This window comes from Oncorhynchus keta, unplaced genomic scaffold (genome assembly GCF_023373465.1).
Source record: "Oncorhynchus keta strain PuntledgeMale-10-30-2019 unplaced genomic scaffold, Oket_V2 Un_contig_4759_pilon_pilon, whole genome shotgun sequence".
Lineage (NCBI taxonomy): Eukaryota > Metazoa > Chordata > Actinopteri > Salmoniformes > Salmonidae > Oncorhynchus > Oncorhynchus keta.
The window spans coordinates 426,679-442,500 of NW_026287945.1; the positions used below are offsets into that span (position 1 = coordinate 426,679).

The following is a 15,822-nucleotide window of genomic DNA, read 5'->3' on the forward strand; positions in this document are numbered from 1 at the left end:
CTGTATGTCATTAGTTCGCTTACTCCAAAGTTGAGTCCTCAGTTAGTAAAGGACAAAACAATAAAGCTGCCTGAAGGAACATGATGTCTATTTGGCCTTCACAATGATGACTGTTTGTTTTACTTCTCTCCACCCCTCCCTTCTCTAATGCCCCCAGTTCCTCCATCCCTACATCGCTCCTTCATCCTATGCCCCTAGTTCCGAACTTCCCCCTTCACAATGACTATGTCTACTTCCTCTTTCTCTTCCTCCCTCCTCTTTTGCCCCCGGTTCACCCTCTGAGTCAGGCCCTTGCCGAACACTTAACACTGGCCATCGCAGTTAAACGAACCAGAACAAATCTCATCTACTCCCCACTACATGTCTTTTTCTCTGGCAAGGTCTTCTCTGCTCCATGCGCAGTGAACCAGAAACGGCCTGGAAGGTACGGTGAGTCAGGTATGGCTCTGTCCCCGCGAGGACAACAGCGGACAACTCGCTCACTTCCCTGACCCAGCAAAATAAGTCAGAGGACGGTTGTTAGAGGTTAGTAAAGGGGCTAGTCAGCCTTGTGCGTGGGGGTCACTATCTATAATTAGATACATTTATTTTTTAAATAATTTACCCCACCCCATTCGACCCCTCCCTCTCTTCCTTTTGTCAATCCCCATTTTCCATCTGTCGTCGTTATCTGTCCGCCCGTGGGAAAATTAGATTTTGTGTATGTAATCGTTTTAATGAAGGGAATGCAGCGTTGCCGTTGAATCTGCATATCCTCGTTCCATAGCTCCCAGAGAAGTGCTAAGGAGCCTTGTAGCAGTGAGAGACCTTTAGCACAAGACAGGGGGAGGCCAAATGAGCAGCGCAGAGCGCAGCAGGGAAAAGACGGTCGGCCCAAACTGTCCCCTCAGGCCCAGGGGCTGACGCGATACATATGGAGCTGTCCTTCCTCTTCCATCTCCTTAACTGTCGCTCTGCCAGTCTGTAAAAAGGCGAACGGTAATAGGTTCTTATAAGTACAGGATTTATCATTTGATTAAATTCATGCTAATTTCATTTAATTGGGTTGCCATTGTGTTTTTCATAAAGAGATGAGGCGTTTTCGATTGCTGTGTAAGGAATATCGAGGGAGGGTGGAGACCAGAATGTTTTTTTTCTCTCACACATTTAGAATGACCTATCATTACATTTTTAACCCTGACCTTTACAAAGGTCTAATACAGGTCATTCCATAGTTCAAACAACTCATCCTGCATTAAATTGGTCTGTGAGCACCATTTGTTTGAGACCCCTGCTGTAAGGTGAAAAGCACCATGAATTTCTCAACTCTTCCATTATAGCAGTTAAACAGGGGTTATCATTGGTCTGCTAGGGCACAATGTCAAGGTGGTATCTACAGAGGGTTATAGAGTTCACGGGTTGCCATAGAGATGTCCGTGACCTCAGGGATAAGGGGGGGGGGCGTACATTATGAAGGGGTCATGGTGATGATGTCACGCCTAACGCAGAGCAGAGAGAGTGAATAATGGAGAGATGTGAGTAAGTAGTAACTCACACTCCACTCCAAACACACCAAAACAATGCTCATCACAGTCATGCTACTTTAAACATCTGCCATTGTAAAGTGTTGTAGACTAGACTCTAGAGTGACTCATTTAATGTTGGTCCACATTATGTTCTTGGCCAACTGCCAGTCATAGAGTAATGGTAGCCTAGTATCAATTTATGCATGTAGGCTTACAATTGTATTTACAGGTACATCATTCTGGATGAATTTGTTTAAAGTTGTATAGGATTATTTCACCTTTATTTAACCAGGTAGGCTAGTTGAGAACCAGTTCTCATTTACAACTGCGACCTGGCCAAGATAAAGCAAAGCAGTGCGACACAAACAACTACACAGAGTTACACATGGAATAAACAAACATACAGTCAATAACACAATAGAAAAAAGTCTACATACAGTGTGTGCAACTGAGGTAAGATAAGGGAGGTAAGGCAATAAATAGGCCATATTGACAAAATAATTACAATTTAGCAATTAAACACTGGAGTGATAGATGTGCAGAAGATTAATGTGCAAGTAAAGATACTGGGGTGCAAAGGAGAAGAAAAAAAACAGTATGGGGATGAAGTAGTTGGATGGGCTATGTACAGGTGCAGTGATCTGTGAGCTGCTCTGAGTGAGTTGGGCGACGAATATGAAGCAAGGGCCAGCCAACGAGATCATACAGTTTGCAGTGGTGGGTGGTATATGGGCTTTGGTGACAAAACGGATGGCACTGTGATACTGTATCCAATTTGCTGAGCAGAGTTTTGGAAGCTATTTTGTAAATGACATCGCCAAAGTCAAGGATTGGTAGGATAGTCAGTTTTACGAGGGCATGTTTGGCAGCATGAGTGAAGGATGCTTTGTTGCGAAATAGGAAGCCGATTCGAGATTTAAATTTGCATTGGAGATGCTTAATGTGAGTCTGGAAGGAGAGTTTACAGTCTAACCAGACACCTAGGTATTTGTAGTTGTCCACATATTCTAAGTCAGAACTGTCCAGAGTAGTGATGCTGGATGGGCGGGCAGGTGCTGGTAGTGATTGGTTGAAGAGCATGCATTTAGTTTTACTTGCATTTAAGAGCAGTTGGAGGCCACGGAAGGAGAATTGTATAGCGTTGAAGCTCGTCTGGAGGTTAGGTAACACAGTGTCCAAAGAAGGACTAGAAGTATACAGAATGGTGTCATCTGCGTAGAGGTGGATCAGAGAATCACCAGCAGCAATAGTGACATCATTGATGTATACAGAGAAAAGAGTCGGCCTGAGAATTGAACCCTGTGGCACCCCCATAGAGACTGCCAGGGGTCCGGACAACAGGCCCTCCGATTTGACACACTGAACTCTGTCTGAGAAGTAGTTGGTGAACCAGACGAGGCAGTCATTTGAGAAACCAAGGCTGTTGAGTCTGCTGATAAGAATGTGGTGATTGACAGAGTTGAAAGCCTTGGCGAGGTCTATGAATACAGCTGCACAGTATTGCCTCTTATCGATGGAGGTTATGATATTGTTTAGGACCTTGAGGGTGGCTGAGGTGCACCCATGACCAGCTCGGAAACCAGATTGCATAGCGGAGAAGGTGTGGTGAGATTCAAAATGGTCTGTGATCTGTTTGTTAACTTGGCTTTCGAAGACCTTGGAAAGGCAGGGTAGGATAGGTCTGTAGCAGTCGAGAGTGTCTCCCTCTTTGAAGAAGGGATGACCGCGGCAGCTTTCTAATCTTTGGGGATCTCAGACGATAAGAAAGAGAGATTGAACAGGCTAGTAATAGGGGTTGCAACAATTTCGACTGATAATTTTAGAACGAGAGGGTCCAGATTGTGGGCGGCAGGGTAGCCTAATGGTTAGAGCGTTGGACTAGTAACCGGAAGGTTGCAAGTTCAAACCCCTGAGCTGACAAGGTACAAATCTGTCATTCTTCCCCTGAACAGGCAGTTAACCCACTGTTCCTAGGCTGTCTTTGAAAATAAGAATTTGTTCTTAACTGACTTGCCTAGTAAAATAAAAAAATTGTCTAGCCCTGCTGATTTGTAGGGGTCCAAATTTTGCAGCTCTTTCAGAACATCAGCTATCTGGATTTGGGTGAAGGAGAAATGGGGGAGGCTTGGACAAGTTGCTGTGGGGGGTGCAGAGCTGTTGACCAGGGTAGGTGTGGCCAGGTGGAAAGCATGGCCAGTCATAGAAAAATGCTTATTGAAATTCTCAATTATCCTGGATTTATCGGCGGTGACAGTGTTTCCTAGGTTCAGTGCCTCTGGGCTGCTCTGGAGGTGCTCTTATTCTCCATGGACCAGTGTCCCAGAACTTTTTGGAATTTGTGCTGCAGGATGCAAATTTCTGTTTGAAAAAGCTAGCCTTGCTTTCCTAATTGCCTGTGTATATTGTTTCCTAATTTCCCTGATAAGTTGCATATCGCAGGGGCTATTCGATTGCTAATGCAGTACGCCACAGGATGTTTTTGTGTTGGTCAAGGGCAGTCAGGTCTGGAGTGAACCATGGGCTATATCTGTTTTATGGGGCATGCTTACTTAAGATTGTGAGGAAAGCACTTTCAAAAATAACCAGGCATCTTCTACTGACGGAATCAGGTCAATATCTTTCCAGGATACCCGGGCCAGGTCGATTAGAAAGGCCTGCTTGCTGAAGTGTTTTAGGGAGCGTTTGACAGTGATGACGGGTGGTCGTTTGACCGTAGACCCATTACGGACGCATGCAATGAGGCAGTGATCGCTGAGATCCTGGTTGAAGACACCAGAGGTATATTTGGAGGGCAGGTTGGTTAGGATGATATCTATGAGGATGCCTGTGTTTACAGATTTGGGGTTGTACCTGGTAGGTTCATTGATGATTTGTGTGAAATTGATGTCATCAAGCTTAGATTGTAGGATTTCTGGGGTGTTAAACATGTCCCAGTTTAGGTCACCTAATAGCACGAGCTCTGAAGATAGATGGGGGCAATCAATTCACATATGGTGTCCAGGGCACAGCTGGGGCCAGAAGGTGGTCTATAGCAAGCTGCAACAGTGAGAGATTTGTTTGCATATTGGATGCACCTGAGCTCAATTTGGATTGTCATAGCAAAGGGGTGTGAATACTTAAGTAAATTAGATATTTCTGTGCAAAATTCAAATAAAACATGTTTTCACTTCGTCATTATGGGATATTGTGTGTAGATGGGTGTGAAAAACATCAATTTTGAAATCAGGCTGTAACACAAAGTGTGAAAAGGTCAAGGGGTATAAATACTTTTTGAAGGCACTGTAAATGTTTTCCAATCATATACTTGTGTATTTGGTCTTAGTACTAGAGACGGTTCATGTTTAGAGAAATAGCAGAAGTGACCACATATTCATTTCCTAGAATGGTGGAGTTGACACCTGTGTAGCAAGAAGACAGGAAAACCTCTCAACACCAGGACAACAAAAATACTCTGGCAAAACTCACTCTCACAAACAGTTATGGCCCTAATTAAAAGTATTTATATTATTTTACTACTGTCATATTCCTGCATCTTTGAATAAATGGAATTAAATGAATGATAAATACCCATTGATTATTGAAGTATATAACTTAGAAATGCCTTTTGAGCTCAGTTCAGCTGTCATACGCCATCAGAACCCAAAATATAAGCGTGTTTTACCCAAGTGTTTGTAAACACCCTAAATGTAAACAAACGCTGTATAGCCTCAAAACATAGTTAAAACTATAAAGTTGATATCATGGAGGGTCAGTCCTTGCATCCATAGCTTCGTCTATGCATTTTCGACTGGTTACATTTCTCCAGCCCTCTCCCTTAGCTTTTCAGCAAAACAAGGCCAGGAAAAACAATCTGTTATTGTTTAAATGTATTATTCCAGCTTTAAGGATTACTTTTAAATGTGAAAAAAATGACAATTTGGAAATAGTGTTTTAAAAATGCTGTTAACCATTGCAGTACAATTACTTAACATATGTACGGTAACTTACGTCTGGCATGCGAGGGCTTGTACTTTGGTTTGGAGGTCAGTCACCCACAGACACAGGCAGTATTTCCCAGCAAGTGATTTGAATGATAGATGGTGAAATGTTAACCATGTACCCCATAGTGTGCATTCACAGAGGCTATATATACTCTTCAAGTAATAAGACTTAATACTCCAGTGATCAGAATCAAAAAGTGAAAGCAGTCATTTCCAGTAGCGCTTTAGAGTCTGACAACCCAAACAACTCCACATCCCCAGGCAGTCCCATTTCAAAGAAATGGTGTGTGTTGGTGAGAGTGTGTGTGTGTGTGTGTGTGTTTATAAAGACACTTTGTCATTTGTTTGACAGTGAACTACATAATTGCTTAGGAAATGCATAAACATTTATCTTACAAAGTAAGAGGATGGGCTTTTAAAGAGAGAGAAAGAGGACACACTGTCTGTGTGTGTGATGGTGTGAGTTTAGCCGAAACTGTGTGGGCGACATGCTGCATTCAGATGCAGGCTGATCATCATTTAGAATCAGCAACTGCCCCTGATGCTTCCAGGAAATAAAGCAATGAAGAGAAGTGTGTGTGTGTGTGTGTGTGTGTGTGTGTGTGTGTGTGTGTGTGTGTGTGTGTGTGTGTGTGTGTGTGTGTGTGTGTGTGTGTGTGTGTGTGTGTGTGTGTGTGTGTGTGATGATGATTGACATGATGATACGGTATATGCTGCTCGACAAACATCAATTTCACTTTACTCCAGCTTGATTGACATGCTTGGGATGGAGATTTGATGACGTTTCCTCAGGGCAGAGAGTTAAGTGAATTCACTTCTCCGGTCCATTGAATGACTGGTTACATTCACTATTGAAAACACTTCAGAAATCAGCACCAACCGATTTATATTTGACATTTGAGTCAATTTAGCAGACATTCTTATCCAGAAACACTTACAATTAGTGCACTCATCTTAAGATAGCTGAGTGAGACAACATATCACAGTTGTAGCTAGTCAATTTTCCCTCAAAGTACTTATCCGCAAAGTCAGTGCTAGTATGAAAAATGATTAACTTTCTCTTCTTTCAGCAACTGCTGTTGATTTATTTAAAACATTTATTTTACCTTTATTTAACTAGGCAAGTCAGTTAAGAACAAATTCTTATTTTCAATGACGGCCTAGGAACAGTGGGTTAACTGCCTTGTTCAGGGGCAGAACGACCTTGTCAGCTCGGGGATTCGATCCTGCAACTCTTTCAGTTACCTGTCCAATGCTCAAACCACTAGCCTACCTACTACTCTAACCACTATGCCACACTAATGCCAACTAACACAGATTTCCCTTCCTTCCAGTTTATTTACCAGAAGTGGTTCACCAGCTTGTACCCACAATATATATAGTCTGTGTTCATAAGCATTGATTGCTACTTATCAGAATTATACAGCAGACTACCAGTCAGTTGAAATCTGCAATCTCAGAAAGTCACACTTGCAACTGTTATATGCGGGATGGATAACATACTTTAACAAAAACACAAAGAGGAACATTTCAGTCCCATGGAAACATGGGATTGTAGTACATATACACACAGACACTTCCACTCATAAAGGCCCTCTGTGCACCCCAGTGACTCACGGATTCACACGCCCCCAAATAAACATGACACACACTTTTCGGTCACACATCAAATGCTCTGTGCCTGTCTGTGCAGACCCCTGAGCTCGGTCTACTTTCCCCTGAATCCCCTGACAAGCAGAGGGGAGAAAACACACCGTCACTGCTAGGCATGGTGAAGCATGCGTGGCTTTCTTTTTTCAGAAAATCGGCAGCAGATTTGTCACTCTCACTCTTTCTCTCTCTTCTTTCTCTCTCTTCTTTTACACCCTTACTTTTCACTGAAAGAGAAAGCTTACTTGCACTTATTTTTTCTAAGCAACACTTTGTGCAACACACATGATGATGTACCTGAACAGTCATAAAAGCCCATTCTCAGAACTCGACTAGCAGTGATGAATTTAGAGAAAAAAAGCCAAAGGATTCTGAAGGAAATTTTCACTGTTGTATTTGACAGTATTGTTCGTGCCGTGATATTACATTTATACTTAATCAGTCTGTTGTACTCTAGGTGTTTTCTGGGTCATCAGCACAAACTAGCAGTAGTGACAATGCTAATTGTCAGGTAGTGGTAGCCGAGACAGGCGTAGCCTAGTTACCAACCACCAGCAGACTGGGAGAGGCCGAGCAACGGACCTCAACAACACCAGTACTGGTGCGACTGAAACTTCTCAGCCAGTAAGACAGAGAGAGAAAGGCTGCATGCTTTTAGTCAGGGAGCTCAGCCTAGACCACAGACGACTCAATTCTGCTCGGCAGTGAAACGGTTAAACTTTAATTCTGTCCGGCAGCAAAACGGTTAAACTGAGTTATATCATTTTTTAGAAATCTCCCCCAGCTGTGCAGCTGACTTGGTAGTCCTGGTGGCTGAGGCCTAGAAATGAGGGTGTCTTATCATTCAATCAGGAGAGTGGTTGTATGTGAAATATCTTTGCTTCCTATGTCTTCACCTGTTATGGTGGAAATGTTTTAATTATTGTTCTTGACATTTTATCTCCATCCTAACACTGTTTTGACTGTATCTCTATTAAAGAAAGGTGATGATCCTAACACTGTTTTGACTGTATCTCTATTAAAGAAAGGTGATGATCCTAACACTGTTTTGACTGTATCTCTATTAAAGAAAGGTGATGATCCTAACACTCCATTAAAGAAAGGTTAACACTGTTTTGACTGTGTCTCCATTAAAGAAAGGTGATGATCCTAACACTGTTTTGACTGTGTCTCCATTAAAGAAAGGTGAAGATCCTAACACTGTTTTGACTGTATCTCCATTAAAGAAAGGTGATGATCCTAACACTGTTTTGACTGTATCTCCATTAAAGAAAGGTGATGATCCTAACACTGTTTTGACTGTATCTCCATTAAAGAAAGGTGATGATCCTAACACTGTTTTGACTGTATCTCCATTAAAGAAAGGTGATGATCCTAACACTGTTTTGACTGTATCTCCATTAAAGAAAGGTGATGATCCTAACACTGTTTTGACTGTATCTCCATTAAAGAAAGGTGATGATCCTAACACTGTTTTGACTGTATCTCCATTAAAGAAAGGTGATGATCCTAACACTGTTTTGACTGTATCTCCATTAAAGAAAGGTGATGATCCTAACACTGTTTTGACTGTGTCTCCATTAAAGAAAGGTGAAGATCCTAACACTGTTTTGACTGTATCTCCATTAAAGAAAGGTGATGATCCTAACACTGTTTTGACTGTATCTCCATTAAAGAAAGGTGATGATCCTAACACTGTTTTGACTGTGTCTCCATTAAAGAAAGGTGATGATCCTAACACTGTTTTGACTGTATCTCCATTTGATGATCCTAACACTGTTTTGACTGTGTCTCCATTAAAGAAAGGTGAAGATCCTAACACTGTTTTGACTGTGTCTCCATTAAAGAAAGGTGATGATCCTAACACTGTTTTGACTGTGTCTCCATTAAAGAAAGGTGATGATCCTAACACTGTTTTGACTGTATCTCCATTAAAGAAAGGTGATGATCCTAACACTGTTTTGACTGTATCTCCATTAAAGAAAGGTGATGATCCTAACACTGTTTTGACTGTGTCTCCATTAAAGAAAGGTGATGATCCTAACACTGTTTTGACTGTATCTCCATTAAAGAAAGGTGAAGATCCTAACACTGTTTTGACTGTATCTCCATTAAAGAAAGTTGATGATCCTAACACTGTTTTGACTGTATCTCCATTAAAGAAAGGTGAAGATCCTAACACTGTTTTGACTGTATCTCCATTAAAGAAAGGTGAAGATCCTAACACTGTTTTGACTGTATCTCCATTAAAGAAAGGTGATGATCCTAACACTGTTTTGACTGTATCTCCATTAAAGAAAGGTGAAGATCCTAACACTGTTTTGACTGTGTCTCCATTAAAGAAAGGTGATGATCCTAACACTGTTTTGACTGTATCTCCATTAAAGAAAGGTGATGATCCTAACACTGTTTTGACTGTATCTCCATTAAAGAAAGGTGAAGATCCTAACACTGTTTTGACTGTATCTCCATTAAAGAAAGTTGATGATCCTAACACTGTTTTGACTGTATCTCCATTAAAGAAAGGTGAAGATCCGGCTTGGCGTTACAAGCGCCATGCTCTACCAACTGAGCTACAGAAGGACCAGGGGTAGGATCTGACTTAGATGAAGAAGAAAAAACAGATCAATGAGAAGAGACACAGGTGTACAACACTAATGAAATACTTGTTTTCATCCCTCGACTCCACCTTGCTACATCAATGATTACGTTTACATGGACATTCATCATTTGATATTGAACTGATTATCTTAATCGATGTAAGGTCATAATCGAAGTAAGCATACGCTGATTAAAACACCTTCTGTACTAATTGTTAGGACATGTAAACACCTTAATCGGCGTTTCAGCGGTGTGCTTGATCTGCGCATGTGCTAGCACCAGCCGAGAGCCTCCCTCTTTAGCGCCAGTGAAGTATGCATGTTAGAAATAGTTTTCACATACAAACTTCAGATGCCCGAACTCAGAATTAAATAATATGGTCACTTTGATAAAATGTTTATTTTGATTGCCGATTTATCAAATCCCACCAGTAGCCTGATTTCAGTAATTGTATTACTGTGTCCATGTAAACATACCATAGTTTTCTTCACACACACACACACACACACACACACACACACACACACACACACACACACACACACACACACACACACACACACACACACACACACACACACACACACACACACACACACACACACACACACCCCTGCCATAAAGAGAAAAGACAACAGACTCCCCCTCCTCCATCCCTCTTCGTTCTGTATCTGTAAGTGCCTGTGTCGACAAGCCACATCAGAGCGCCGAGCTCTAACAAGGCCTAACGAGCACCTGTGTAATTCACCAATTATAATCAGTCTAATGGTGCGGCTCTAAGCGGAACCCCCCCTACACTACCGCCTCCTCCCCTCACCTTTCCACAGGCGAGAGAGGGAGCAGCACACATTCTGTTTGTATAGACTGGGAGCCAGTGGGAGGGGGGCAGATGCTTTGACTCCAGGGTTGTGTGTCCCGAACGGGGATACAGAGGGAAGGATTTGGGGTTGGTTGGATGAGCAGAATGATATTGCACGTGTATAAACAACTGAACATCAAGTTGAAGAGGTAAGACAGCGGTCACACTCAGCCTCATGGACACACAACCCAGACGGATTTCATTTCCGGGTTTATGATAAATAAAAAGCCCTCGAACAGTTCCTTCATTAGGGCTGAATGACACTACGCTTCTCATTCATAATTCACCAAAAACACTGTTCGCCACAAACCTCACTTCCTGTGTGAAATGCAGCAGGAAATGCTTTATTTCCTGTAGTGGAGTGAGCATGTTAGTGACGTGGGGGGTTGGTGTGTGTGTGTGTGTGTGTGTGTGTGTGTGTGTGTGTGTGTGTGTGTGTGTGTGTGTGTGTGTGTGTGTGTGTGTGTGTGTCGGTGTGCGTATCCGTACGTACATGTCTTTGTGTGTGTGTGTGTTCAGCCATGTACGTGTAATATTAACATGGACACACACGTCATACAATAACAGTAAGGACAATGCTTCTAAGCTCATTAATCATGAACTATGTTAATCATTACCCCTTAAAATGAACGAAGCATTAGAGGGCCAAGCCTGAGTGTTAATAAACAGTAGAAAGTCAAGAGGGAGTTCAAGTCACAAAATGCAAGAGAGGTAGTAAACCATTTGATAGAACTATTTGAATATCGTGGCTGTTACCATAATGTCTACGGACACAGCAGGTGGGTGGTTAGTCACGAGGGTGTGTGTCTTGCCAGATCCTCGAAATGACGTCAAGACAACACAAGGTGTTAAGCAATCCGAAAATCAAATTGACACATTCACTCAACACCGGGGCCTTCAGAATTCTCTGTGTGATTATCACCTTGTACTGTAGATAAACCCAGTCTGATGTCTCCTGTTCCCAGTGTCTGGGGTCCTCAGGGGCCACGCTCACTCCCTAGGGGCCTCTTATACGCTGTGGCTTCGTTCCAAGTATCTATACTAGCGTACTACTTAGAATGAAGCAATGTAATGGCCATAGATTCTAACTAAATAAGTGGCTAGTATGGATATTGGAACCGAGCCAACGTCTCTTGTTACCAGTGTTTGGGGCCTCAAAGGCCACACTCACTCCGTCTCACTTTCTGGTACCACAGCTCAGCTTGGCTATGGGGTTGTAGAGTGGTGGCCGGCACTCTTAAGCCTCTTCATGTCGAATGAGAAAAAGAAAGTCATGATATGACGATATGGATTAAGTTCAACTCATTATAGTGATAGAAATGCAATGCCAGTGTCCTGATGCTCTGGTATTTGCCACACCCATGCCGTGTAAGGTGTGTATCTCTACAGCCATGAGCCTTCATGGGTCTACTTGTAGTAGTGATGCATCCCTAGACTGTGTAACCCCCTACGCCAACGGGGATACGACCAATATAGATCTGTTGTCAAGGAAACAACCAAAAGCCAATCAAAGCGGTGTGTGGAGAAATGGCAACGAATACATCAAAAGAGCGAAGACCAAAAAAAAGAAAGATCACGACATGCACGCAGTTTCTCTCCTGGATTTTACATTGTGCGTGTAGAAATGGAGGGCTACAGACACTCATATGTAAATGCTTTTGTGAGTGTGTGTGAGTCTGGGAATAGCTTCGTTCTGACGCGTGGATGTTCGCAGTACACACACAGACCAGCTGAAACACTATCGCACAGTAGCTCCCTCTCTCTCCCTCTCTCACCATCTCTGTGTTACGACATCAATCTGTCCTCTCTCCCTCTCTCACCATCTCTCTCCCACTTCACCCTCTCTGTGTTATGACATCAATCTGTCCTCTCTCCCTCTCTCACCATCTCTCTCCCACTTCACCATCTCTGTGTTACGACATCAATCTGTCCTCTCTCCCTCTCTCACCATCTCTCTCCCACTTCACCCTCTCTGTGTTATGACATCAATCTGTCCTCTCTCCCTCTCTCACCATCTCTCTCCCACTTCACCCTCTCTGTGTTACGACATCAATCTGTCCTCTCTCCCTCTCTCACCATCTCTCTCCCACTTCATCTCTGTGTTACGACATCAATCTGTCCTCTCTTCCTCTCTCACCATCTCTCTCCCACTTCACCCTCTCTGTGTTACGACATCAATCTGTCCTCTCTCCCTCTCTCACCATCTCTCTCCCACTTCACCCTCTCTGTGTTACGACATCAATCTGTCCTCTCTCCCTCTCTCACCATCTCTCTCCCACTTCACCCTCTCTGTGTTACGACATCAATCTGTCCTCTCTCCCTCTCTCACCATCTCTCCCACTTCACCCTCTCTGTGTTACGACATCAATCTGTCCTCTCTCCCTCTCTCCATCTCTTCCTCTCTGTGTTACAACATCAATCTGTCCTCTCTTCTCTCTCCCTCTCTCACCATCTCTGTGTTACGACATCAATCTGTCCTCTCTCCCTCTCTCACCATCTCTCTCCCACTTCACCCTCTCTGTGTTACACATCAATCTGTCTCTCTCCCTCTCTCACCATCTCTGTGTTACGACATCAATCTGTCCTCTCTCCCTCTCTCACCATCTCTCTCCCACTTCACCCTCTCTGTGTTACGACATCAATCTGTCCTCTCTCCCTCTCTCACCATCTCTCTCCCACTTCACCCTCTCTGTGTTACGACATCAATCTGTCCTCTCTCCCTCTCTCACCATCTCTCTCTCTCTCTCGTTCTTCTTCTCAATATATTTCCTCTATCTATCTCTCTTTCTCTCTCTTTCTAGCCCCCCTTGTCTTTAAATCTCTCTCTCTCTTCTCACCTTCTCTCTCTTCTCTTTTTCCATCTCTCCACTCTTTCTCCTTGCCTCAGCTTGCCTTGTGCATATGGGCCAGAGAACAGTCTCTCCTTCTATTGCTTGGAAAATGTGAACATGAGTCAATTCACCCCCCACACACATCCCTCCCCCTTTGTAACTACTGTTCAACATTCAATACCTCATCTACATACTACACAAGTATCACTATTATCATAATGATAATAGGTACAGAATTGGACAATCGGTGCTTTCATAATATGAAGGACGAATGGCGAAAGCGTTGCTGTGTATTACGTTGTGGGTCTTCTATAGGAAACAACCTGATTAAACCATCATTGTGATTCCTAGGTTTGACTTGCCCTGAGAGCTCACTCTAGACATCCAGTTAGACCGTTTGTTTGTGTTGTTACTGGTAGCAACGACACTTTAATGGTCCACGTGAGCTTTTTTTTCTATGGCTACAGAATAAGATGTGGGGGCAATGACATCACTGTGTTGTTTAATAGTTAAATGATTAATAGTTACCCAGCATTCCACCACATGAAGAAAGGGGAAGGAGGGGTGAGTAAGGGGGGAGGGGTGTCTCCTCTGGCACCTGGAGTGGAACTTTCAGCCGAAATCAGTTGTTCCCCCTCGCCTCCTCTCTTTGACCCCCCTTGCCTCCCCCTCCTCCCCTCTGCTCAGAAAGCGTAGGAGGGTATCTAACGCAAAGCCAAATACCCAAGTGGTCACCATCATCAAAAAATGATAACTTCAGTGAGGGAGATGGAGGGCTGCCTGTAAGAGGCTGGCTGTTTGGCATTTTGGAAGCACTGTGTGTGTGTGTGTGTGTGTGTGTGTGTGTGTGTGTGTGTGTGTGTGTGTGTGTGTTGTGTGTGTGTGTGTGTGTGTGTGTGTGTGTGTGTGTGTGTGTGTGTGTGTGTGTGTGTGTGTGTGTGTGTGTGTGTGTGTGTGTGTGTGTGTGTGTGTGTGTGTGTGTGTGTACACGTTTTACTATACTTGTAAGTACCAGAAGTCCTCACAAAAATAGCAAACCAACGAAAATTCAGAGAAGTGAGGACATCTTTCTGGTCCTCACTTTCAATTGCTGATCCCCAAAAAGTCCTCACAAGTATAGTAACACACTGTGTATGAGTGTGTGTGTGTTTGTTTGCACCTCTTACTAGACCTATTCGTGAGTCGCACTGAGTCACAATTGTCCCCTTTGGGTGCATGGTTAGGGCTCTGGAGCTGCTGTGTCTAGGTGGGTGTGCAGACAGGCACTAAGGTCCAGGCAGGGAGTTGTACAGACCTGTGGGATATCTCCATCATAGGAGGGGAATGTGTCTCAGTCTGGGTCTGTCTGAGTTTAGAACAGCATCTCTGTCTGGATAGAGACACAACCTACTGTATGTAACTATGAAGCCTAATAACCTACTGTATGTAACTATGAACTCTAATAACCTACTGTATGTAACTATGAACTCTGAGGATCTACTGTATGTTTCTCCCGACCCAGATAAAAGTTGTTCCTGTACTAAAAAACACTTTTAATTGAGATTCTGCATTGAGTGTGTTTTTTACTCCAGTCCAGGATTAAACTTAATCTGTGTCTGAGAATCTGGCCCCAAGTGAACCTAAAGGTATCAGCTGGAGGACATTGGCCAGATGAGGGAGCTTGACATGTGATCATTAAAACCCAATGGGCGAGACATGGGGGAAGAACATAAATCTGCCTATAAAATCCTCTGAAAAGGAATGAGAGAGTGGAAAAAGAGATAGAGGGGGATGGAAACATTGAGCAGGGGAGGTACGGATGGATGGAAGGAGGGGTACATATTTCCTTTGGCAAGTCATAAATTGTATTTCAGACAGGCAGGAACACACACACGCACACACACACACACACACACACACACACACACACACACACACACACACACACACACACACACACACACACACACACACACACACACACACACACACACACACACACACACACACACACACACACACACACACACACACACACACACACACACACACACACACACACACAGGTCCCTGGTCTTAATTATGAACAGAAATCATCATAACCATTTCTGTGATCTACCTGAAGCTGAATCAGTCATATGCAGCTGCAGTTGTCTAATAGAACCCAGGCTCCGTTGACACCTCGCCAGAACCCTTACTGGGTTCCTTAACCGGTTCCCTATGTTGTGAATGTATGAAGTGGGTATATCAGCGGGACTTGACTAATCAGTGATTCAGGGAAGTGGGTGTGTGTGTGTGTGTGTGTGTGTGTGTGTGTGTGTGTGTGTGTGTGTGTGTGTGTGTGTGTGTGTGTGTGTGTGTGTGTGTGTGTGTGTGTGTGTGTGTGTGTGTGTGTGTGTGTGTGTGTGTGTGTGTGT

The 15,822-nt window shown here is 43.4% G+C and overlaps 1 protein-coding gene across 1 annotated transcript; it reads left to right on the forward strand.

Moving 5' to 3' along the window:
• Positions 1-394: 394 nt before the first annotated feature.
• LOC127924945 (thioredoxin domain-containing protein 2-like) lies at positions 395-11,640 on the forward strand. The gene is made up of 5 exons (XM_052509617.1): positions 395-429; positions 8,235-8,725; positions 8,771-8,860; positions 9,122-9,661; positions 11,561-11,640. The coding sequence occupies exons 1-5, from the start codon at positions 395-397 to the stop codon at positions 11,638-11,640; spliced, it is 1,236 nt and encodes a 411-aa protein (XP_052365577.1).
• The last annotated feature ends 4,182 nt before the right edge of the window (positions 11,641-15,822 follow it).

Excerpts from the sequence above, each read along its gene's own strand:
- LOC127924945 (XM_052509617.1), top strand. The coding sequence starts at position 395 with ATGCGCAGTGAACCAGAAACGGCCTGGAAGGTACG. Across the intron at positions 8,726-8,770 it reads TGTGTCTCCATTAAAGAAAG|GTGATGATCCTAACACTGTT; the intron begins GTGAAGATCCTA and ends CATTAAAGAAAG. Across the intron at positions 9,662-11,560 it reads TGTATCTCCATTAAAGAAAG|TGTCTGGGGTCCTCAGGGGC; the intron begins GTGAAGATCCGG and ends TCCTGTTCCCAG.